The sequence below is a fragment of the Mesoplodon mirus genome (assembly GCF_964341445.2).
Source record: "Mesoplodon mirus genome assembly, chromosome: 1".
NCBI classification, from domain to species: Eukaryota; Metazoa; Chordata; class Mammalia; order Artiodactyla; family Ziphiidae; genus Mesoplodon; species Mesoplodon mirus.
The window spans coordinates 198,710,645-198,737,015 of NC_138976.1; the positions used below are offsets into that span (position 1 = coordinate 198,710,645).

General features: G+C 37.6%; 1 protein-coding gene across 1 annotated transcript; it reads right to left on the minus strand.

Moving 5' to 3' along the window:
- Positions 1-14,082: 14,082 nt before the first annotated feature.
- On the minus strand, positions 14,083-25,666 carry LOC309807036 (E3 ubiquitin-protein ligase RLIM-like; the record flags this gene model as incomplete). Its single annotated transcript, XM_082626224.1, is given in 4 exon segments — positions 14,083-15,556; positions 15,558-15,675; positions 17,004-17,244; positions 25,577-25,666. Coding segments are annotated over 4 exon segments (1,923 nt in total).
- Between the last annotated feature and the right edge of the window lie 705 nt (positions 25,667-26,371).

Sequence of the window (26,371 nt, forward strand, 5' to 3'; positions counted from 1 at the left end):
CTTTGGCTGGTCTAATAATCAAATTGACCTAAGACATTAACAGGAGAAAAACAAATTTAATTTTATATGTATGGGAGTCCCATAAAAATAAGAGCCCCAAAAGGCAGCCAGGGAATTGAAGCTTATATAACATTCTGAGCTAAGGAAAGGGGTAGGTGTCTGGGGGTACAAAGGGAAAGAAGGCCATTCACAGGAAGGAAGAGATGTTTCGAAAACAAAGTTTGCCCTGTTACGCAAGTAAGTCTCTTAGGTAAAAAGTTCTCTCTGGTAATAGCTTTTTTCCTGGTACAGGCTCCCTTTCCAATGTAAATTTAAGCTGTTGAGGGGCAGGTAAAGGGCTTTTCCTGAATCTGATGTATTTTGATTATCTTTCACTCAAAATAATCCTTATGCCAAAGAGACATCTTTTGGGGTAGAAAAATGTGTTCCCCTTTAATCCTCCTATAATAAAATACAGAGTAACAGGAATAAAAAGAGAATTTTAAAAATAAATTTATTTATTTTATTTTATTTATTTTTGGCCACATTGGGTCTTTGTTGCTGCATGCGGGCTTTCTCTAGTTGTGGTGAGTTGGGGATACTCTTCGTTGCAGTGCGCGGGTTCTCATTGCGGTGGCTTCTCTTGTGGCAGAGCACGGGCTCTAGGCATGCGGTCTTCAGTAGTTGTGGCTCGCAGGCTCTAGAGTGCAGGTTCAGTAGTTGTGGTGCACGGGCTTTGTTGCCCTGCAGCATGTGGCATCTTCCCGGACCAGGGTTCGACCCCATGTGCCCTGCATTGGCAGCTGGATTCTTAACCACTGTGCCACCAGAGAAGTCCCCAAACAGAATTTTAATAACAGGTATACCTCCTATATACATGGGAGGTACCCAGGAAAACTGAGTATCTCCCCAAAATGGCCCAAGCCACCACCTGAGATACCATCTCCAGCTAAAGACAAAGAAGATGTTTAGTGTGGGGGGGCAGTTATGGGAGGTTACCGGGCAAAGCACAGTAAATAAAGATGTTTGTTATGCAGATTTAAGTCATTTTCCTCTCTACTGATAAGAGTTTCTAGAGATTTAGAGTCATCCTTCCTGTTCTGATATAGAGGGGGAGACACCCTTACAAATGGAGATTTTCCCTTGTAAATGTCCTTTACAAAAGGGTAACTTCTACTTGGTTTTCTGAGTTTCTCCTGAGTCTGCTCTTTTTTAAAAAATAACCAGTCTAAAATAATTTTTATGCCAAAGAGGCATATTTTGGGGTCCCAAATTTTCCTCCACTTTTGTATAATGGATGATATAATTGAATTAATGTTAATTTTCATAAGTGTGGTAGTGGTGATATGGGTTTGTATCCTCATTACAGGCATAATGAAGTATTTAGAGGTAAAGTATAATATCCTCAGGCTAATATCAGATTGTTTGATAAAAGAGACATATGTGTGTGTGAGTGTGTGTGTGTGTGTGTGTGTGTGTGTGTGTCTGTGTTTGGAGAGTGAGAGAGAGAGAGAAAACTGGCATTGTGGTACATTAATAGTTGGTATATTTATTCATTGTACTGGTCTTTCAACATTTCTTTGAGTTTGATACTTTTCTCACAAAAATGCAAAAAATAAAATATGAATTAAAAATTTGGTTTAACTGCTTATAGACATTATCAACTGTATGTGTATTTATGCGATTTTATAGATTTTAATATTTCATCTTTTTTTCCATAAATAATTGTATACCAAAAATCTATGGAACATCAATTTGAAGGAAACACTCTAAGTACGAATACCAAAAGTGTTGCATGCAGTGAGTATCAGCTCATGTTTTTTTGTTATGTATATAGATGATTGTCAATGAATCTATCTGTGGACTCAAGGGACATTCTGATATCAGCATTCAGTTCTCTCCTTGAGTCCATAGAATAAATGTACAAAAATCATAGCTGACTATGAAAGAGAGTTTGACTTAGAATAGATTTTCAAGAAAGGTTCACAGTATTTTTAAAGAACAGTAGTAAAATTAATGCTAGAGTAGATTAATGTCTGTGAATTTGGATTTTTTTTCAAGTCTTGAGATATTTCTCTCCAATTCATTTCACAGAATTATTGTATAATGTGTCACCCAAGTAGAACTAACCTTAACATATGGATGTTCATACATTATTTCAATTCTGTTTTGTTCTTTTTATACTATGCAATCTCATTATGAGGACACTGCATAATGATAGGTTTTACTCAATCTCACGGTAAGCTTAATATTCTCTTTTCATATTGTGTGCAATATTGCGGTGTGGGGGGGAATACATATTACTTTTAGAAATCATAACCAAATCGGGTATATAGAATGGATTGAAATGGGAATTAAATGATCTGGTTAAAAGTATTCTAGCAAGACCTAGTAACTGGAAAGAAAATATTTTTAATAAAAACGATTATTTTGTAGTTTCATTTTCATTGCTAAAGCATATATTTCACATTTTTATGTTCAAAAAGCTAAAATTTCCATTATTCTTTCTTTCACCTTCCACACTTGAGAAACCTATTTTTCTGTACCAGCGAGTGTCCTACTTTATAATAGTAACGCAAGTGCAATTCTGATAGCATTTATGCTATCATAAAAATTGGCCTTCTACTCTCACCTCTCTTAAAAATTATACTCCTAGATTAATAGATTACCTTCGCATGCTAGATATTTAATAGTCTCCCACCAAAGTTATATATAATTGTGCACCAGTAAGTACTTTAGTCATAAAAGCTTTGGTTCCACCAGTGTTATATGATGTCACTTTCTCTACAGAAACTTTTATTTGCAAAAATAGGTCTACAGGATTCACGTCAGAATCATATTTAGAAAATTCCTGTCTACAATTTTCTGTAGTCTAGCAGTTTTCTGGAAAGACATCTAACAAAGCAATTTTTACCTAATATACTGATGCTAGTTAAATGTTTCTTTTGTTTTTAATGTTCTTTAAGATAGCTTTCTAATTATGGTACATATTTTCACATTTACTAATGTTGAGGTACTCTGTAGCACATAACAGAGTTTATTATAGTGGTTCACTTCTTGGAAGACAATTGTGCTATTTTGTGAGGAGTTTATGTTTAGGATAATGGCTTTAGTTTGCAAAGCTCATTCATGTGAATTATTCATGTCAACACATGTTTAATGTGTACTTACTATGTTCCATATACAAGGTTATGTACTAGAGATAAAAGGAAAAGGAGGAAGAGAGAAGGACTGGCCCAAGGAGGAGGAGAAAGCATGATCTAAGACTCAGGACTTAGTAAAGGACATTGATCCATTACAGATTTTTTTTAACTCTTACTGTTTACAACTATTTAAACTTAATAAAACAGCACAGAATCACTAGTATATCCAAAACTCAGAGTCAAGATGTGATTTTTCCCTATTTGATTGGTACCTTGTTTTAGAATAAAATATTAGTGATACACATGAGAGCTCTCAAAGTCCATGGCATTTTCCTTGCTGCTTAGTTACACACTGTCTAAAGTTTGACTATACTCTAGCATCCATATTTTTGTAAATCAAGAATTTGTTTATAGTTAGAAATCCTATTCTACTCTTTTATATTTTGAACTTGCATAAATAATATATTTCCATTAGTAACTTGCATTTTTCATTCAATGTTATGTTTTTCCCCTCAACAGATTTGGAGTTTATCTATTCTAATTCTAGATTTTTAGTAATTAAAGGTCGAACATTCCTACTTGAGTGATCACAGTCTTATATTTAATAGCTCTAACCCTTACAGAAAACAAAATTGATGAGTTTCAAAGCATTGGTTCTGATTGTATTTTATATCATCTCCATGTAATTATCATCTCTATTTTAACTGTACTTATTTATTATTATTATTATTTGAGTTTCTAATTTCTTTTTTTTTTAAATATCTATATTGGAGTATAATTGCTTTACAATGGTGTGTTAATTTCTGCTTTATAACAAAGTGAATCAGTTATACATATACATATGTTCCCATATCTCTTCCCTCTTGCATCTCCCTCCCTCCCACCCTCCCTATGCCACCCCTCTAAGTGGTCACAAACCACCTAGCTGATCTCCCTGTGCTATGAGGCTACTTCCCACTAGCTATCTATGTTACGTTTGGTAGTGTATATATGTCCATGCCACTCTCTCACTTTGTCACAGCTTACCCTTCCCCCTCCCAATATCCTCAAGTCCATGCTCTAGTAGGTCTGTGTCTTTATTCCCATCTTACCACTAGGTTCTTCATGACCTTTATTTTTTCTTAGATTCCATATACATGTGTTAGCATACGGTATTTGTTTTTCTCTTTCGACTTACTTCACTCTGTATGACAGACTCTAGGTCCATCCACCTCACTACAAATAACTCAATTTCGTTTCTTTTTATGGCTGAGTAATATTCCATTGAATTGCACTTTATTTTTGACTTGGCCCCCAAATTAGTCACACAATTACACAGTGTTTAACAGTTAAACTTCTTGGATTTATCTACATGTATATCACTTTCTTTGCTCAGTTTGTTCTTTAATCCCACTTCTTCACGGTGAGTTTAATTCCCTTCAGTAAGAAACCTATTCCTTGGAAGTTTTAGTATTGAAGATCTATAGGTAGAAATTTCTGTCTTTGTCTGAAAATGTCATCTCTTTCATTTTTTAATATGGTTAGTTAAATGTTCTATTCTAGGTTAAGAGTGATTTTTCCATTAGTACTTTAAGGATAGTGCTTTCAGTTATCTTCTGGCATCTATTGTTACTGATGAGAAGATTGCTACTAGTCTCATTGCTCTTTTTATTTGATATTCTTTCTTTCTTCCAAGTTGCTTTGTAGACTTTCCTCTTTGCCATTATTTGATGTGGTTTACCAGCTGTTTTTTAGCCTTGGTTCCCCAGAAAGCAGAGCCTCAGGCCAAGAGTTTATGTGCTATTATTTAATTAGAGAGTACAATGTAAGTGAACAGGATTGCAGGGCAAAAGCAGTGAAGCAGGGAAGGATGGCGATTCAATATGAGAATGCATGATCAAGCTGGGATTTTACCTCTGGAAGTTCTCTAAACTGGATCTCAAAATTATGGGGAGGGAATGTGAAGAAAGGAGAAAGAATTCATCCATGGGTTTAGCCTGTGGGGGAACTGAAACGGTTGCTTTAGGAATATTCTCAACTGCTGGAGTAAGGAGAGAGGTGGAGGATAGATTTGTTGGAATCATGAACACAGTGAGACACTGCCAGATTGTATATATAAGTAGTCTGCCAGTGTTGCACATTCTTTTAATGTGGAACAAAGGAAGGATCAGGCTGAGGTGAGGTATACGATACAGGATATAGTCATATATTTGTTTTTATTTCTTTTACTGGTGGCTCCATGCACTTCTTTTATCTGAGGATTTATTTCTAACTTAATCTCTGAGAAGTACTATTTCTTCAAATACTTGTTAAATTCACTCTAATCTCACCTTCTAAAAATATTATTAGATGAATGTGGGTCTTCCATTTTATCTTTTATTCCTTTATCATTCACATTTTCATTTAATCTCATCATTTTTTCTGGCTTATTTTCAACTTATAAAATTCAAATTTAGTTTTATCAAATATGTTATTTAAACTTTCTATGGAGTTATGAACTCCAATGAACATACTTTTTCTGCCTTTTTCTGCATCAATTGAGATGATCATGTGGTTTTTCTGTCCTTCATTCTGTTAATGTGGTGTATCACATTGATTGATTTTTGTCTGTTGAACCATTTTACACATAAATCCCACTTGGCCATGATGTATAATCCTTTTAATATGGTGTTCAGTTCATTTTTCTAGTTGGAGTATAGCTTATCTTTGAAGGTTCCAGCTTATCCTTGATCTTCTAACTTCAGATCATCTCTCATTCCTGACATCCAGCCCTACTGACTTCAGGACTGGCACCAAGAGGCAGGGACAGTGGATTTACATAGACTACTTAACAAAGCCCCACTATCATGTAAGGTTTAATCTCTATAATAAAGTCCTTCTAGTGGTTCTACTTGTCCAACCAAACCTTAATATAGAGTTTATCGAATGTCATTTGATATTCTGATCAAGGAAAAATGGAGAAAGCCAAGGTATAAAGTATAGGAACAGAAAGAAAAATAACACAAAGGGAAATATATTAAATTTAGGATGATGCACGGAACATAAATATGCTGTAAAAATCTAAAAACTGGATGAAATTGATTATTTCCTAGTAAAATATATACCACCAGAATTGATTCCAGAAGAGTGTGAAAAACAAGAGAACCCTTAGAAGACATTCATTGCTACTTTTGGTGAATTTGTCCACATTTCCATCTGGTTTGGCTTGGAGATCCCACCTCCATATTCTCGTGCTGGGCATGTGACCAAGACCTGGCCAGTTAGAATTCCCTGAACTTGAGGATTTAACAGAAATCCCAAGCCGAGTCAGTCTTTTGTATAAAGGCTGTCTCTTTGCCTGGGTTCAGTAAATTGGTAATATACAAAAATAGAGTTGCGTTTGGTCATTTTTCTTGCCACCCCTTGGAGAAAGGTTTCCCCAAAATAATACAAAACAAAACAAAACAAAACAAACAAAACAAACTGCAGAGGGAAGAATATCCAAGTCAGAGAAACATTTTCTATTTATATCCTTTGGGCCCCCACACTTACCTGTGTCTGAAAGTATCAGCACTTTCAAACTTTGTTGTATTGTGAGTCAATAAATTCCTTTCTAGCCTTTAAACTAATTTGTAAGTGTTCTCTAGAATTACAACTTAAAATTAATACAATGACCATGGCAGCAATTGCATAAGATTTCAAGAAGCTAATTTTCTTGCAAAAATGAAGTTATGGGTATATACTCTTTCAAGTTCACATACTCTGAAACCCTTTCCCTCTTGCTGAATTTTTAAATTGCTTTATATTGGATTTCAAAATACAAAAGAAAATGGGTTCTGCTTCAAGATGTTTGTGAATGTAAGCATACGTAGCCATTACCTTTGCCTCTCAAAAACCTATCATAATAACGGTGAAATCTGAAAGAAAGGGAAGCCCACTACTATAATATGCAAGGAGGGGGCTTCAGCTTCTGAGATATATATGTGCCCAGCAGAACTCCTGAGTAACTCAGGATGGCAAGAGGGAGACGTAGACTGAAAGTCTATGTGGGGCAGAGTTACTTCACCTACACCTTTTTCTCCAAACAAAAAGCCTGACAGAAAGGCATTTAACCACCCTCTTACCAATTCTTTCTTTTAAAAAGGAGCCTTTTAAAAAAGATATGTAAAGACTGTTTCCAGGTGATCTATAATGGCCAGTGTGTTTGTTACAGTTCCTGCCAAAGACTTATTCTTTCAACATTTGTATGTGTTTAGAATAGTGGCAGGCCTCCATCTGTTCATGGTAAAACTAAGCCTTTCAGGTTCTTTCCTAATCCATGAATTATTCCTATTTCTCCCAGGATTTATTTTGCTATTTTTAATATTTATCTTATTCTCTCTTATGTCATGCCTATCTCAAATATCTCAACAAATATTTATGGAACATCGACTTTGGGCAAGGCAGTATTTTTTGGGTGCTATGACTATTGTAGTGAAAATTACAAAACCCTTGCTTTCCTAGGAGTTTGCATTCTTCTTAACATCTAGAGATATTTTGTTTTCTCTTCATATTTACGAATGAAGACCATGAGTTCTGTGTTTATGATTATCTTTACACCTCTCATTTTTCTGTCTTGATTATCTTTGCTAGCTTCTTTATGCCTGTCTACTTTATAATTGCTCCTGTTCCAAAGGATTCCATCCATCTCCCTCCACTACTACCATGGAACATAGTTTCACAGGCAATACCTCATACTTCTTTGACTTCAGTCTGGCATCTTTATCCTAATTTTAGAAGCATACTTGATATTCCGTGATAGCTAGATGAACATTGCCACTAAAATATCACTCTGACATCTCAAATCTCAGAGATTCCAGCTGAATTGTCATCTATTCCTCTACTATGACAAACTAGTTATATTGCATTTCTTATATCAGTGGAACTTCTCACCATCTACTCAGTCACCTAAACCAGAAACTTAAGGTCATCTTTAAATTATCCAAGCAGCCACCAAATTTTATTGTGCTTCTTTAATACTACTTGAATCTATATGCATCCATATCTCCACTGTCTCACCATTATATCAGGACTTTATACTTGTTTCTTCCAGTTAATGCCGTAAATCCGTAAGTGGGACAATCTAAATTTTGACAATCTGTTCATATCCCTGCTAGTATGACCATTCTAAAAATTGAAAAATTTTATTCCTATTAGAAAAATCATGTTGACTGAGCATTGCTTAGAAGATCTAGTTCAACTCTTCAGCCTGATACACAATACCACTTGTTACCTCTTTGGCCTCATCTCTTCATTTTTTGCTAATGTACTTACATCTCTTCCTCTTCTACCCCAGAGCATGATGATTCATACTTACTGTTTACTGAGCCCTAAATTTTCAGTGCATCTTTACTGTTGCATGCAGTGTTTATTTTGCTTAGAATAAAATTAATGACTTCATTTCATTGGCTAATTGCTACTAGTCCTGTAAGATATAACCCAACTTTAAGGAGGTTTGAATTATTAGTGTAGATTTCTCCTCCTAGATCATTCCATTTTATCCTGTATCTGAATCTGTGTCAGGGCATCCCTGACCTAGAGTGTTACTGTATGTTTATTCATCTGCCTTCTTTAAAATGTAATACTTTTCGTCATGATAAGTGCTGTACTTCGTAACTATAACCCTAGCACCCATCATCGCGCATGGAACATTCTTGGTCAGCGTTGAATGCCTGAAATAGTGATTTAGAAAAGGGTTGGCAGATATTATAACTTAATAGGCAAGAAACCCTATACAAATATGTTAAGTAAGTGAGAGAGATCTAGGTTGAAATACATCAAATCCAGGATGGTAGGTAACAGTATTAAAATAGGTTTTCTTTGGAGAATAAAGGGTGAAAAATAAGTCTGGGATGCTCACAGTGGCCAAAAATTCTGAAGCAGTGTGTGTGTGTGTTTGTGTGTGTGTGTGTGTGTGTATGCCAGTAACTGTTCTAGTTTTTAGAAATGTAGTAGTAATTTAAAAAAAAAGAAAGGTCTTTTGGAGCTTCTATTTTGGGATAGGAATGGGGAAGAAAACAAGCACAAGATAAATAAAAAATGTTTTAGATAGTCACAAGTGCTACTAAAGAAAAAAAAAAATACACTTCCAGAATAGAAGATGACAAGGCCAGGGGTGGTAGATAACTGTGTTGTGACTAGTGATGTGAGAATGGAGAACCCAGAGCCCAGAGTTGGCTTATAATTAGTGTCTGTCCTCTAGGAATGGTGGATGAGAGAAAAAGGATTTTCCCCAACATGCTTTTCCAAATCCTCACATTTTTGCAGTGATGTTAAAGATGCTGGCTTGATGATTAAAAATGGAGAGTTTTGAATATCACACAAAGGAGAGCCTCTTATTTCATAGGGAGAAAGCCTGAGTTAGGATGGTAAAGAATTTTCAAATCTTAAATGAAGTGACAGAAAAGAAATGCAGTTCAGTTTCCATTCGAAATTCTCATACCAGGAACTTCTCATTGAAGGGAGTATACATTCACCTCTCAAATAATGAAAAGACATGAAATGTTTGGTTAATTGTAGTAAAGAAGATACTGAAGATCTCAAAGTATTGCATATGGATAACAAGTAATATTACTTAACAGAAACGTCACATTTCTTTGTGAACTTTCCAGTACATGCAGTGTTTTGATGTTCATGTTGTTCGATGCTCAGGCTTGTTTGCATTTACAAAAGAATCTTTATACTTAATTCTTCATGGAATATTGAGAGCACAACTTATTTTCATGGTTAGCCAAAAAAGATAGACTTTATATTGCTATCAAAAACTTATCCACAGGCTATAACTACTTTCAAAAAGAATTTGTTATTCAGACAAGGTTTTTTTTTTTTTTTGGAATTAGGCCAAAATAAACAAATGTTTTAAAAACTACCAAGAAAATACAGAGAAAATTCTTAAGATGGAAATATTTATGCTCACAACCACAGTGATGCTGTGTATTTAAACTGATATTCTGTAATGTAAAAAACGTATCAGGTTGAGCTCAGAAGATTCAGGTACAAATCTTCTCCATTTCTGATTTGTCAGGGCAGACAGAGAGGAATATGATTTGGAAGAGCAATATAATACTCAGCAATCGCTTTGAGAGCAAAATAAATGGATCTATAGTTTCAAAGTCAGAGTGTTAAATTGGGTTTATGATATAAGCAGCATACACTGGTAGAATGAGATAGGGTGATGTGAAGTAAAGTTAGAGCGATAAAATATTGGTGGTTGTTCAAACAGGAAGGATACTGTCTTCTAGCAGCTTCAGTAGCAGGAATTAGGGATTCCAATTTTGGGAAAAATGGTAGAATATAATGTTATAGTGGGCCTAGAACCAAGACATTAAGCCATTTACTTGTCTAGGACTCATTATAATCATTTTCTAGGTACAGGATGGATCCTAGATGAGAAGTTGTATTAGTTGTCTGTTGCTGCATAAGAAATTAGTACAAATGTAATGGCTTAAAACAGCATCCCTTTATTAGCTCACAGTTCTACAGGTTGGGATACTGGCATGGAGTGACTAGGTTCTGTGTTCAAGGTCTTAAAGGTCTGAAATCAGCATTTTTAAACCCTTGTCAGATAATTCTAACATCTAATTCATCTCTGTTGGCATCATCTGTCACATCTTATTCAAGCTGTCATGTATCTGGTTCTTGGTATAAGTAGTGATATTTTATTGTCTTTTGGACATTTTGGCTATTATGTTAGGATACTTTGGTCCCTATTTAAAGTGTTTTGTTTTTTTTAATTTTTATCAGGCATTCACTCTTTATAGGTTTGGCACACATTTCCTGTACTTTTATGGATGGTGGTTCCATGATCACCTAATTTTCTGACCCTTTGTGGTACTCTTATGGTCTGTTTCTCTTGTGCAGGTGGGGTTACCTCTGGTCCCTTCTCATGCTGCTTATGGGGTCTGAAGTAGCTTCCCCAGGATACGGCACTTGGTGCTTCTGGTGAGGGAAGGGAATCTCTGGAACACGTGATGAAGAGTCCTTCCTGGGCCAGGCACATGTGACAGGGTCTCCCTGGACTGTAAGGAGTGGAGGGTGCTTACCAGGTTGAGAGCTTTCTGTGGAGGGATCTCCGTTGCTGGTACCAGCAAGTTGCCTGATGTTTCTGGGGAGGGGAGAGGAGCCTCAGGCCCATCTGAGGAGAGCATTGTCCAGGTGGGAGCTTTTTGTGGTAGGAGCACTTTTGCTGGGACCCTTAGCCACTGATGTGTCTGGGTGGTGAAGGGGGATCTCAGGCCCAGTGGGGAAGGAAAGCACTTTCCCTGGTCACTTAGTGTCATCAGGGCTTCCAATTGTTCGTCGTTGCAGGTTCTGCAAGGCTCGCCTGGTGTTTGGGGGGTTCCCATTTGATGTGATGGAGGAAGAGCCTCTTTGAGCCACTTCCTGTTACTAAGTTGGGAGTTAGGAAATGCTGGGCCTGGATCACATTTTTTTGTTGGTAGAGGGTCATAAGGTGCCCTGCCATGAGGCTGTTCATCCATTCTGAGGGTCCCTAGGCAATTCACCTTCTCTAGACCTTTCAGAGATCTCCTTTGGTTGTCTCATATTATTTCCAGGATATATAGTTGTGCGTATAAAGGGGGAGCAGGGAGAGGGAAGTATAAACCATCTTATCTGGATTAGAAGTCCTCTCTGTGCCTTTTAAGTGCTCACCTGATTAGGTCAGGCTCACTCTGGATAAGCTCCCAATCAACTGTGCTATATATCATGATCTAATAATGGGAATGATATTCCATCACATTCACAGGTCTCATACTCAAGGGGAGGGGCTCCTACAAAGATCACTAGGCATCATCTTAGAATTCTGTCGACCACAGAAGGTGCATGTGAATGTACTGAAGCATTAATTAAGCAATTATCATCCTTTGGAAGGTTTTAATCTGTTAGGATAGTATGAAAGCCAAGTACTGTTATAAGTATTCTACTCACTTTAAGTGAAGTATATCTGATATCAAAAATACTTCCTAAAAATCAGACTATTCAAACAACTTTCAGAAGTTAATGTAAATTTCAGAGTTTTGATCCAAGCCTTCATTTCTGGCCATGCAGATATCTTCTGTGTGAAAAATATGCTACCTCAAAGATGTTTTCAAAAACTTCACCACCACTCCCCATTTATATTTTGTAGTTATGTGCAAATACTGTGGCTGCCAGCAATTCACAGAAAAAAGAAAGTTCAGTGATGTTGCTGACTTTAACTTTTTAGAGAAGGTGTATACTTAACACTGCCTACATTTGTATAGGCTGCACATTGCACAAAATTTCTGATTATTGCTTTAGGTTATAATACAATGTACTCTCACCTATACCAGGATTGAAAACTTTAAGCAAAATTTTCTGGACTGGCCAATACAACCCCCCAAAAATAGTCTTCAGGCTGAATTAGGAGAAAAATCCTTCACTATGTTTAGGTTGGAAGGAAGCATGACCTAAATTTTGATTTCAAATACTCGGGGTTTTGGGTAATGGTTTTACTGGGGACAATTAGAATTGAACTATGTAGACATGTTTCCTGAAGCCAAGTTTTACCTTTAAGGCTTTCATATTGCAGCTTGTGAGGCTCCAAGCAGCAATTGGCTACTTTGGGTCATTCACACAAGGATTCAGAGTCATATATAAACCATAAAACCCTTTATAAGAAATCAGAATCTGTTTTAAAAATTAATTATATGAACTAAACATATATAGAAAGAAATTGAAGCTTGAATATATTGAAGAAGCAAAAATTAAAGACATACCTATAACTGCCCTTTATCCTTAGTTGTTTACAATCACAGCAAATCAAAGTGTGACATGTTTAAGAGAAAGGTAATTAAGTTCTAAGGCTTTGTCATCTTATCACTTTTAAAAATACAAGATATGAGTAAATGAAAGGAAAATAGAGAGGGTTGTTAAAGAGCTGAGTCATAGAGTGGAATAGAGAACAAGCGGAAGTGGAAGAGGCAAGAAAGCATACACAGGCTGGGTTTGAAGAGAGTTGGGAATGCTGGTTGTGGTAGATGGTCTCTGATTTGCTTACCGGATCTACTCGCCATCCTTCTTAACCCTGCTTCGTGATTCCAGGAGGCTGATCTTTATCAGCTTCATGGACCAGTCTGTGTCTTCAGGTTGGGTTTGGTTAATATGAACTACTGATAAGTGATTAGAAGTCAGGAGGAAAGAAGGCAAGGGTATTTATTTCCATGATCTGCCCCCTTCCAAACTTTAGGTTGGCAGTGGATGCCATTTTCTAAGGTTACATCTCTTGTTGGGTGGGCTTCTCCTATAACTCGAAGACATTCTGGGTTGCAGGAACTGCTATCTCTCTATGCCCCTTCAAACCTAGTGGTTATAATACTGGTTTCTCACAGCTGCTAGCCTCAGGGTACTTCATCATCTCTTGGTTTCCCTTCATTCTTTACACACTTTAGTCTCTTCATTAAATGCTATTCCATCACTCTTTTAAAGTGTGCCATCAGTTTTTAGCTAGAACTGACTGATACATTGGTAGTGGGGAATAGGCAAAACGTTAAGGTAGTGTTAGGGAGGTGGGATAAACTGCTGTGGAGAGAGATAGGAAGAGAAGGGTTTCAAAGCTTTTTATGGCATTCTAGGAATGTAACATGACTTCTTTATGTGAATGACTCTAATGTAGTCTTAAATGGCTTCTTAAATATTGATATTTGGTTGGGTTTCTGTTTCTTTGCATGCACAACCAGGATTGAACAGGGCTAAGAGATGTCTGGGATTTACATGACGAGATAATACTACTAGGATCTATCTAGATTCATTTTATCATATTAAGACATTTCTCCCATTGAATCAGGAACATCCCAACCCAGTGCACATGCTAAGTTTTTATTGAAATTCAGTGAACTGCTATGGTGTGAAATTAATTTTTATTGTCAGTCCCCTGCGTCGGCAGGCCGACTCTCAAGCCCTGCGCCACCAGGGAAGCCCTATAACACTTTATATAGCTGAGAATTCATCGATCAGGATTTTCACTCTCATTGGAATCCACTACTTGCCTACGACAAATCGGACACGTAGAGTTCTCAGACAGCCAGCGATCAATGCAGTGAATGTGATATTCATGGGAGCAAGGTAGTATGCGAAGCTTGCTGTTTTCTGTGTACTCTGTAAGGCAAATGCTACAGGCTTTTAGTGCATCATTTTCACCAAAAGATCTTACAGCCAAGCTGTCAATCTGTGCTTTGGTGAGTCCTGTAGTTTGCAGATTATGGGAGGACCCAGAGTCACTTTCATCATATATTATTAGGCTAATTTGTCTAACCCCTTGGCTGGTCTCTGATGATAAGTTTGTTTCTTCAATGCCTTCAAACATCAGTGATCTAATTCCTGAATTTTCATCACTTGAGCTGGAACCAGAAATAGGACTAGAACTGGAACTAGACGTACAATTGGGGCTTGAATGCCAACTCAGTGTGGAACTTGAATGGGTATCATAGCTAGCATTTGAATCAGAACCAAATGTACCACTACTACTACCATTAGGTGACTCTAGCCATTCCATGTTTTGACTTGGAGGTGAGACACTATGCTCTAAATTACTGTCACTGTCCATAAGGTTATTTGAGTTACTAAATTCTGTCATTGTCTGCCTTAACGTGCTCTGAGTTGGAACAGATGTTGAATCATTTAAGCTAGTATTTAACGTTCTGCAAACGGGATTTCTAATGGTATTGACATAAGCTCTCACACCTGCCTGCTCAGAATGTGAATACATATGCCTCAGTCCTCGTTCACTTTCAGAAGTGACAGTGTTGTTTGGTGTCTCAGATGTTAACTGAGTTCTACTAGCTCTGCTGTCTCTCTGAGAATATGCTCCAGAATGAACTTGTCCTACTTCAAGATTGAAGGGTATGGTTGGATATATTTCCCTCATTCCCCAAGATTCACCACTGCTGGTTGTATCTGGAGAATTTTCTCCATGAACGGCATTCCTTGTTCTAGAAGTTTCAATAAGACCGCTATTTTGCAACTCAAATCCAGTCATTTGCTGTGTCAATATTTCTTGGTGCTCAGTTCTAGAAAATCTCGCATTCTCACTTAGCAGAGGCTGCTCAAAATTCTGAGAGGGTATACTATGATTAAGTCTTTGTACAATTTCCCTAAGTGAACGTGGAGGCGACCAACTTTCAATTCTTGCTCTGGTTCTCCGATACTCTGGGCTCCTACTTCTTGCTCTTCTCTGACTTGTGGTATGTGGGAATTCCATTAATGTTTCAGTTGTATCTTGTTCAGACATAGATGGTCTTGTAAATATTGATTCAGATTGTGGACTTTCCACTTGCCTTTGGCTGTCTTCCATATTTTCTCTTCTGGGAAGTCTTGCAGACGCTACATATTCATTCTCTGGATTTGGACTCCCATTATCAAGGTTAGCATTTATTTCTAAACTGAATATGAACTGATCACTTTTAGGATTAATTTGGCTCTTCTCTCCAAGATTGGTTTTCTCTTTGTCCACTTGTCATATTTTCAGTTTGTCCAGAACAGTTAAGCCAGTCTATTAGAGAGTCACCACTAGACACGACATCTGAAGAGTCTCCTCTGTCTGTTAACAAAAAAAATGGGGAGGGTGCATAAAAAACCAACAAAATTAGAACCATCATAAAATAGCACTCTGAAACTTTGTTTCAAAAACAAACAAAAAATGAGAACTTAAATACTCAGATGTTTTCAACTGATTTCACATTTATAGAGTTAATATTTTATAAACTGCACTGTGTAGATTTATAAGTAAAGGTAGAAAAGTTTCGATTCCATCCAAAAAGAGTGAGCTAATCCTAGATAAACTTAGAGAATTTTTTAAAAAGGGAATCCGGAGGAAGTCTGTGTTTCAGTATTTCATCATATACACAGCCCTGTGTACCACTGTCGGAGGAATGTCAAGAGACTTTTTTTTCAGTCCACTGTCAAAACACTAATGCAATTAAACAAGGTAAACACCAGTTAAGGTACAATGCTAGTAGTTTAGTTCAGTTTACATTATTGTCTAATTTTCATTAGTCTCCAACATGACTACTTGTAGGCTCTTCACTTATGTGCTTTTGATAATAGATAAGCTGTTTTAAAATATAAGGTTATTGCCCAAACATAAACAAGTTTTATAGGTTTAAAAGTGTTTGCATTTTGAATACTTCTTAATGTTACCAAGATTTTTAATTGACATTAAATTGAAGGTCAGATCAAATGAATAGACTGAACCTAGCATGGTACATATAAGACCATATTCAAGAGCCAAAGTATTATAGTATCCTCTTCATTAGACAGCAAAATCCTCTACTTCACACTGGAAGGGAGGGCACCAGACCTGAGGTCCGAGCAGAGTTTCTCAGCCTTAGCACTATTGACATTTTGGTGCTGGACAATTCTTTGTTTTGGGGAGCTATCCTGTGCATTGTGGGATCTTTGGCAGCATCCCTGGCCTCTGCCCACTAGATGCTAGTAACACCCATGCCTCCCCTGTGACAACCAAAAATATCTCTAGCCATTGTCAAATGTCCCCAGGTGTTGAAGAGAGCACAATTGTCCCCAGTGGAGAATATTTGTTTGCTTTTTTTACATGTCTATGTAGAAAAAATAATTCAAGAAGTAGGAGGGACTTTCAGTTGAGGTAGAAAACCAAGAAAAATACAAATAGGCTACTTTGCACTGTTTCCCAATTAAAACAACCCAAGTGTGAATGAGGAAAACAAACAAACAGACCTTGACATGCTCACCAAAAATCAAGTAAATGCCAGTTCTTTTTATGAGAAGTTACTTACCAAATTAATGTAAGTCACTTCTGTATAATTTACTATTTACTATTATGAAGTTACTATTTCCTATTATGAAGTTCCTTATTCATCCCATCCTATTCCCTCCAAAAGCAAAATATACCTGTATTTTCATCTGAGTCTTGTGGTGCGTTTTCTTTGATTAGCTGAAGTCTTCTCAGCAACTCTTCTTCCGTACTTTCACCTGGAATGCCTAGAAGATTGTTGTCTCTCATAAGTTCGTAATCTTCTTCACTCAGATTATTTACGAACCTGGAGAAATCTTCCCGAACCAATCGGTCCGTTTGACTTATGTGTTGGGCCGAAACTCCATCTCCTTCATCGTTGGAATCCGAGTTTTCCACCTTAATAAACAAGTGGAAAATTATCTGAAATTCACGACGTGATATTGAAATTCACCAATGGTCGTTTCGCTTTCTACTTCCTGCCAGAGTGTCCGGTTCCGACTCAGTCGGATGACCCTCCGCACAGATTCCTCCCTTCTCCCTTCCCGACTCAGTTCTGTGGCCCCTGGTGACGCAACAGTTGGGAGCCGCCTCTAGCCCAGAACTTGCTAGACGTTGCCTAGGCACCCATTATCTTCCCCGCTGTTACCGAGTAGGGACTGGATTCAGGTTAGGTTTCATTTCATTCAAAACCAGCCAATGTTACTGAGGGTTTATAGTGTACCAAGCACCGTGCTTCACCTCGTTTCACCCACAGGAGCCTATTCTCAGGTTTTCAGGCTCTGATATGCTCTATTTATTCGTTACATTCCATATGACTGCCTTCTTCAAAATGCCATGCCAAAGTCAGCCTAGTTCAATGCAGCAATTCTCATTTTCAGGTGCCCAGGGACCTCCGCCTTTCCTCCTCATGAATTTCTCAAATCCTAGACTCTCACTAAGAAAGCCCACAATTTTTGATAATTTACCAGGGCCCTGGCTGAGTCTCTTCAGTGTGTCTTCTCCCTTTTAACTGTTAATGGCTTCATCTTGCATTATATGGTCCTTCAGTCTTGTTTCAAACAAACAAGAAACACCAAAACTTTGGCAGGCTTTTCTGCTCAGCCAGGGAATTCCTTCTCCACAAAAGCATCAGGTTCATTTTTGTCCTCCTTTCTCATAAATATTATAAATAGTACTTAAGCAAAACTAGCCAGAACATCACAGGAACTTTTAGGACAGATACATAATAGTTACTTTGTCTGCCACAGTGAGTACTGACTTTGCTGATTTTGTCGCATGTATCACCTGAAAGGCTTGGTGAAAATAAAATAACACTCATTTGCAATGCTATCTGGAGGAGACCTCTAATTCACTCTCAGTACACAGCTTAGAAGTTGAAGGAGCTGTGTAAATTCACAGTTGTTGTTTTGTTCACGGTCCACAGCAGGCTTTCTTGTTTGTTCTCAAGGAGATGGAAGGATGGTAACTTTACTGGTGTGACAGTGAAGAATCTAAGTCTATGTCCTGCTTTTGACATTTGTTCCATGCCTTGTTTAACTTAAGCTAGAAAAATCAATCTTTCCCCTCTGAATCAAATCTCAGCAAGATTTTGGATGAGAACAGAATCCCCTAGACTACCCTGCCTCCTTTATGGACTTCTGAGTGTATTTGTTATCTTTTACTGAAGTTATTCTTTTCACAGGGGAACTCTGTTGTAAACTTGTTTGCTGTGCCTCAATCAAAACTAGCAGTATTATGAAAATTCAGCGTGATTTGTACTCTTGATGCAGGAAACCCTCACAATCGTTAGTGTTCTTGAGAGTGATTGATTCAGTTTAATTCAATTCAATCAATTCAAGTGTCAAGTATGTTTAGCGTTTGTTAAATGTCAGTCATATTATCGGATATTAAGATACAAAGATGAGTATATTTAAGAATCTGTTGCCATTAGAGTATAACAAACAATTGAGCTACACAGAGGTAAAATTACAGTTTTGAGGAGAAAGTGATTTGAGTGAGAGAGAAAATCGGTTTCACTGCATTTGGGTTTTAAAGGATGAATAGGAGTTTTCTAAGTGAATAAAAGGGTGAAATATTTTCAAAAGTGAGAACAGCCACTGCTAACACTCATAAAACAACAAGGATAGTAGATTTTAATTACTAAAAAAAGACATTAGTTAAATTGGCAGAGCAAGGCCAAAAACTGGAGACCTTTATGACATATTTAGAAGTTGGACTTTATCATTAGTGCAATGGAAAGATGTTGAAGTCTTTAGACAGTTGATGGTCAAATTTGCAATTTAGAAATAATATTGATAGTAGTGTTGAGGATGAATATGAAGGGCAACAGTTCAGATGGGAGGGTCAGAAATAGATAGAGGGCAGCCTAGGCTAGTGATGACAAGGATCTGAATCAGGGCAAAGGCATATGATTAAAATGAAGGACTTTAACAGATCTCTAGGCAGCAGAACTGATTAAACCTAGCAATATGTGGGAATGAGGGAAAAGTGGGGAGGGGGAATATATGAGTGAAAGGCAGGGGTCAGGATTACTTCTGTATTTCTGTCTTTGCTTAGTGGACAGTGGTACCAATAAGAAGTAACACCTGATTCTGAAGTTGTATGGTTTATCTTAAGAGGGAGCATGATTGCTTATGATTAGAATAGTATGCAAGTTACCTGAAGATTCAGGAAGTCTTACAGTCTTTCCAAATTTAGGTACAGAAGCACATGAACTAATAGCCCCGGATGTTTGGTGTTCCCTGTAGTTGGCTCTCAGTGTCAATGACTCTAGCTTCCTGAACTATTTGTTCCTGGTTATGTCCCAATTCTGGTGCAAGTAACAGGGTATAGGGATCATCATCCCAGAGACCTACTTATTGACCTTGATTATTTAAATAGAAGCCACCAATATAGCTGTGCTTTACACTTAGTTCTCTCATGTCTTGACTTTCCTTCTGAGTATTGCAGTGTAGGTTCAGTAGTTTTTCCTCTGGATGGCAATATTGCTGCTTTGGCCTTTGTTCTATCCCTTGTCTTGATATCAGAAGTCTTCTGAAGATGTTTTTTCTTCACTTCTTATTTCAGAGATGGGAGGTGCATCAAGAAGTCCGGAGGTTGACTAGAGCATCACTCTAAGTTGAGTTGGAGGGGAAGAGGTTGAAGATGGAAAGCTGCTTACTTTCAATCAGAGTCAAACACTTAAAAATTTGGCCAATCCATTGTTTATGATGTGGTGAAAAAATGGGGTGTGTGTGAGCAGATTTGGCTGTTCTTTTATCCTGGTTGTAATAATGGAGTTTTGTAATCAAGAGTTTTCTTTTACTGACTCTGTCCAAGGAAGCTTCTGAACAGATTCTATGACTCAAAGGGAGACTGAAAATAAGCAAGAGATAGCATTCTCCCTGAATATGGGTAAAAGGAGTTCCGTGGCTTTAGAACTGTAAGAAATGATCAAGACATATATTCCAGATACCTATTGCAGTATAACAAACCAGTCCAAAACGCAGTGGTAGATACAATAGAAACCATGCTGTTATAGTCAGGACTTTGTGAGCTAAGAATAAAGATAAAGAATACTGGGGATGGCTCATCTCTGCTCCATCATGACTGGGCCTCAGCTGTGGTGGCTTGAATGATTGGAGATAGATTAGACAACTTGACTGGTGTCATATGTCTGGGGCCTTGGTTCTGGCTAAGTTTTCTTTGAGTCACATCTTTTGGTGCTGAAATGTCCAACCAAGATGGCATCTTCATTCACAAATCTGGGGCTTGAGTTGGGATGCACAGGCTGGAAAATCTGGGGCTGGTTTTCTCTCTGTCTCTGTCTTTCTCCATGAAATTTCTCGGTGTAGTTTTGGAGTCTTAGCAACCTGGATATCTCAAAGTAGTTGAACTCTTACATAGTGAGTGGCTTCACCCAAAAGAAACATCTCATGAGACTTGGCTGGAATCTGTAAGGCTTCCTATGACTTAACCTCACAAGTGCAAGAACACCTTTTCTCTTGCATTCTGTTGATTGAATAAGCCACTGTATCAGCCCATATTCAAGAAGTGGGACACCACATTCTACCTTTCAATAGAGAGGTAACAAAGATTTTATGGTTGTATTTAATGTACTATAGCACATGATGAAAAAAATCTTATAATGATGACTTTTCAGTTGAAGTGGAAATTAATCTCTCCCTCTGTTTTCTGAATTGCATTATTCTCTGGGTAAAAATAAAAAAAGGGAGGACATAAAATCTGAAGTTCTTTGCATTCAGCCTGATTTTAAGGATACCCGATTAAGGATCTTTTTATTATGTAATAGTTTTCCCACATCAGAGACCATTGGTAATATTAAGAGCTATTTACTGAGCAACTGTAATTGCTAGACACTCTGCTTGTGTTTTAACTTATTTGATCTCAAGCCCCATGCAAGATAGGTATTACTATTCTCAGAGATAAAGGCATTGAGGCTGATGCAAATTAAGTGATTTTCTCAAAGTTACAGTAATAGATAATATGTTTAGATTCAAACAAGGTCTATAGGATGACTCTCCCTGTTTCACTCTACTCTATTATGTTTAATGAAAACACAATTTTAGACATCATTACACAAACGTAGTAAAATCTCAGTTAAATGAGATGCTTGAATCATGTTTGATCATTTTCGTGTGCCATTTCAATTCTGCTTTGGGGTTAGTCTAGAATATCTTCGTTTTAACTTAATAAAGAGTAATTTTAAATCAAGAAGTAAATATAATTAAAGCTTGATAAGATATTTCATATTTTTATGTCTTTTTCTTTCCCACCAGAAGGATGGGTTAAAAGCTTGAAAGCATTGATGCAGAAAAATGAATATAAATATGCATGTCTCATGGAATCTACTGGAATTGGTTCTTTGACACAAATACTTGTTTTGAATCTAAACACGAAATTCTTGTTAATTGAAATCACACCCTTTCCACTTACATAGGCTTGACACTAGGAATTAGTTTCATCTCTTCCTTATTCTTACGTCTAATTATGGAAATAAAAATGTATTTATTTAGCAAGGTCTCATCCCTCTTATCATTTCCTTTCTTCCTGGTTCTGCTCAGATTTAGACTGTTTTTTTTTTTTTTTTTTTTTTCGGTACGTGGACCTCTCACTGTTGTGGCCTCTCCCACTGCGGAGCGCAGGCTCCAGAAGTGCAGGCTCAGCGGCCATGGCTCACAGGCCCAGCCGCTCCGCGGCATGTGGGATCTTCCCAGACCGGGGTACGAACCCATGTCCCCTGCATCGGCAGGCGGACTCTCAACCACTGCGCCACCAGGGAAGCCCAGATCTAGACTTTTGATAGCTTTTCTATTAGTGCCGTGTCAGTGGTTAGTTTGTTTCTATGCTTTCTCTAGTTTTGAGACATTTTACACACTTTCTCTGAGGCATGCTCCAGGTCTGTTATTCACAAGCAAGTTAGTTCATATTTCCGCACATTTGTTTATTTGTAAATTCTTACCTCCTAGATTATTGTAATAAATAAGTAAACTTACATATACATAAATAATATTCTGTTTGTTTGAAAAGCACTCTGACTTTTTGTGAAAGAGACTCACTTCCCAATTTTACAGCATTAATCTGAGGAACAGGGGCCTGCTGGAATACTCCCCAGGGACAGTGGCTGGCAGGTGCCATCTTCCTGCTCTCTCTCTGCCTTGATAAAACTGAAAGGTGCCATCTTTTTTCCCCTTTTTCCTTTCCTGCAGGTGACAACTTTGTGCTCCAGCCAGCTGGCTCCTTCTTCCCTGCTCTTCCTCTGTCTTGCTATATATATATAGTTTTCTTCTTCTTTTTCTTTTTTTCTTTCCCCTCTTTCCCTTTATTCAAATGGTGTATCTTTGCACTCTTCCCACCGCCTCACTCAGCCAGTAAGCATCATCTTCACACTTTCCTTCTGATGTGCTCCAGAGAGCCAGAATCTCCAAGACAGGAGATCCCATTTTTGTGGCCTCCACTCAGGGGATGCTCCTTGATCACCTGGCTCTGGAGGCCAGGAGGGATTTCTTTTCTGGATCCCATGGGACTGTAACAATTGGAGAGACAGTTCTTGGCAGGATACCACCCCCAGGATGTACCACTACACATCAGACTGAGACACAGCCCCAGCCTTTACATGAGAAAAGCCTATTTGCTAGTAGGGACAAGACTTAAGAGCAGACTTCAGGTTCAGCACACATCTAGAGGCTACGGATGTGCTCTCGGGGAAGGTAGGCTGGGGGTGCCATCTCTCCACCCTCACTCTGCCTTACTACAGTTCACTGGTATCTCCCAGAATGGAGCTTGTACACTTATCTGAAGCACTGTTTTCTTGTGACTGCTCCCCGGGGAACACCTTCAGATTGCTTGCTTCTGGGGCGCAGCTGGGCTTACACTTGCAATCTCACAAGGCTAAATATATTTGCATTCTTTAAAAGCTGTTACCAAATTTTCTGGCTTCCTATCAACCTGAATCTAGGTACTGCCTGAGATCCTCCACTTTGGGTTGCTCATTTGTCTTGGCACACCCTCAACTGCTGGGATGGTGTGCCAGGTCTATTAAAAATAAACTGCTTAGACAATCACAAAGATTTGAGAGGCAACCAAGAGTAGACAGGGTTAAATGACAAGGTTCATCTGTCACACAGCTCTTCAAGACTGGGAGATGTGGCTATTTCACTTAATGCATAGAAACCAACACAGAGAGTCAAGCAAAATGAAGAAAGAGAGGACTATACTCCAAAAAAAGAACAAAATAAAACCTCAGGGAAAAATCTTAATGAAATGAACATAAGTAATTTACTTGATAAAGAGTTCAAAGTTATGGTCATAAAAATGCTCACTGAACTCAGAAGGAAAATGGATGAAAACAGTGAGAACTTCAACGAAGAATCAGAAGATATAAGAAAGTTCCAAATAGAAGTCACAGAACTGGAGAATGCAATAATTGAACTTAGAAATACAGTAGATGAAGCACAAGAAAGAATAGGTGAACTCAAAGACAGGTCAGAGGAACTCATCCAATCAGAGAATAAGGAAGAAAAAAGAATGAAAATAATGAACATAGCTTAAGGGATTTATGGCACATCAAATGGAATAACATTCACCTTATAGGAACTCCAGAAGGAGAAGAGAAAAGGGGGCAGAAAACATTTGTAGAAATAATATCTGAAAACTTTTCCTAACCTGGGGAAAGAAACAGACATCCAGATACTGGAAGCCCAGAGAGCTCCAAAGCAGGTCAACCTAAAGAGATCCATACCAAGAAATATGAAAATTAAAATGTCAACGTTAAAGATAACAAGGGAATCTTAAAATCACCAAGAGAAATACAACTTGTTATATAACTTGTTATATACAACTTGTTATATAACTACATCAACCTAAAAAGCTTCTACACAGAACAATAAACAATCAACAAAACGAAAGGGTGAGCTACAGAATGGGAGAAAATATTTGCACATCATGTATGTGATAAGGTGTTAATATCCAAAATATATGAGGAACTCATAAAATGGCTATATATATATATCTATCTATATATAGATAGATATAGATTCTCAAAAAATTCAATTAAAACTTGGGCAGAAGAACTGAATAAAAATTTTTCCAATGAAGGCATCCAAATCACCAACAGGTTCATGAAAAGATGCTCTACATCACTAATCACCAGGGAAATGCAAATCAAAACTACAATGAGATATCACCTCAAAGAGACTAAGAGGTAACAAATGTTGACAAGGATGCAGAAAAGGAAACCCTTGTGCACTGTTGGTGGGAATGTAAATTGGTACAGCCACTATGGTAAACAATACGGAGTCTCCTCAAAAAAATTAAAAAGAAAACTACCATACATTAGCAATCCTGCTTTGGGTGTATATATATCCAAAGAAAATGAAATCACTATTTCAAAGAGATATCTGCACTCGCACATTCATTGCAGCATTATTCACAATTGCCGAGAAATGGAAACAACCAAAGTGTCCATGCATGGATAAATGGATATAGAAGATGTGGTACATACATAGATGGAATATTATTCAGCCATGAAAAAGAAAATCCTGCCACTTGCAACAACATTTATGGATCCTTGGGGCATTATGATGAGTGAAATAAGTCAGAGAGAGAAAAATAAATACTGTATGATATAAGTATATTGTAGACTCTAAAACAGCCAAACCCAGAGAAACAGAGAATAGAATGGTTGTTGCCAGGGGTTGGGGTTGGGGGAAATGGGGAGATGTTGACCAAAGGGTAAAATATCCAGTTAGCACATGAATTTCTGGGAATCTAATCTACAGCATGGTGACTGAGGTTAACAGAACTGTATTATATACTTTAAAGTTGCTAAGAGAGTAGATCTTAAATGTTCTTACCGAAAAAAAAATGTTATTTATGCGAGGTAACGGAGTTGTGTTAACTAGCTCCGCTGTGGTAATCATTTCACAACATGTAACATACCAACAGATTGTACACCTTAAACTTACACAATGCTATATGTCAATTACATCTCAATGAAGTTAGAAAAATACAGAAAACAGACTGTTGCACAACATTCAAGCAAAAATACTAGTTTTGGGCTGCTTTTTCTTGAATTTAGTCATTGTTCCGTCTTGAATCTGTTTTGTATCACATGATAGCAGACTCATACAGGCAGCCTACTTCTGATCAGGCGCAGCCAAAAAGAAGCAACTGATGGTATATGGGAGTTTAGGGATAAGCTACGAGATTTCTCCCTTTCTTCCTCTACTTTGTGAAGATTCTCCAGCAGCAACTTTGTAACTTCCATGGCTCCAACTCCAATGAGACAGAACTGGTATGGTCTGACATTGATGATCATTTAACCTGGCCCTGGACTCCTTTACAACCCTCTGCTTAACTCTGCCTTTCCAGCATAGGGGTAAAAGTAAATTCCTGTTCCTACTAATCACTCCATTATCTAGGTGGCCCTTCTTTACTTCTCAGAAGTTTCATCACTGGTGTTCTTAATACCCTGTATTAAATTTATTTGCAAAGACTTGAAACAATTCCCATTTTATTTGTTATGGGCAAATACAGTATAATAAAATTTCCAAATATTAAAAAAAATTAGAAGAGACATGAAATCTCAAAATGGGGAAATGTTAGCCACGTTTAGGAAGAAAATGTACTAATATTATTGGAGGAGAGAATTCAGGAATTGGAAGATAACACTAATGAGTTTGGAAGGTATAAGACTGTGGAGAAGTTTGAATGGTGGGCTTCATGCCACCGGAAATAGGGAGTGATTCAAAGTTCTATAAAGATTGTGCTCACTTCAGCAGCACATATACAAAGTTTTATAAGATTAATCTGAAAGTGGTAGGCAGTTTGAAGTATGTGATGGAGTGATGTCAAAGAAAAATTGCACCAGATGGTTACACAGGCAAGGAGTACTTTACTCAAGATGATTCTGTAATAGAGGAGAGAGACTGCACTCCATTCTGCTGAAACAAAAGGCATGGAAGTTTTTAGATGCCAGGATGAGCTGTAGGAAAAATAGTAGAGGATGCTGGAGAAGAGGTTG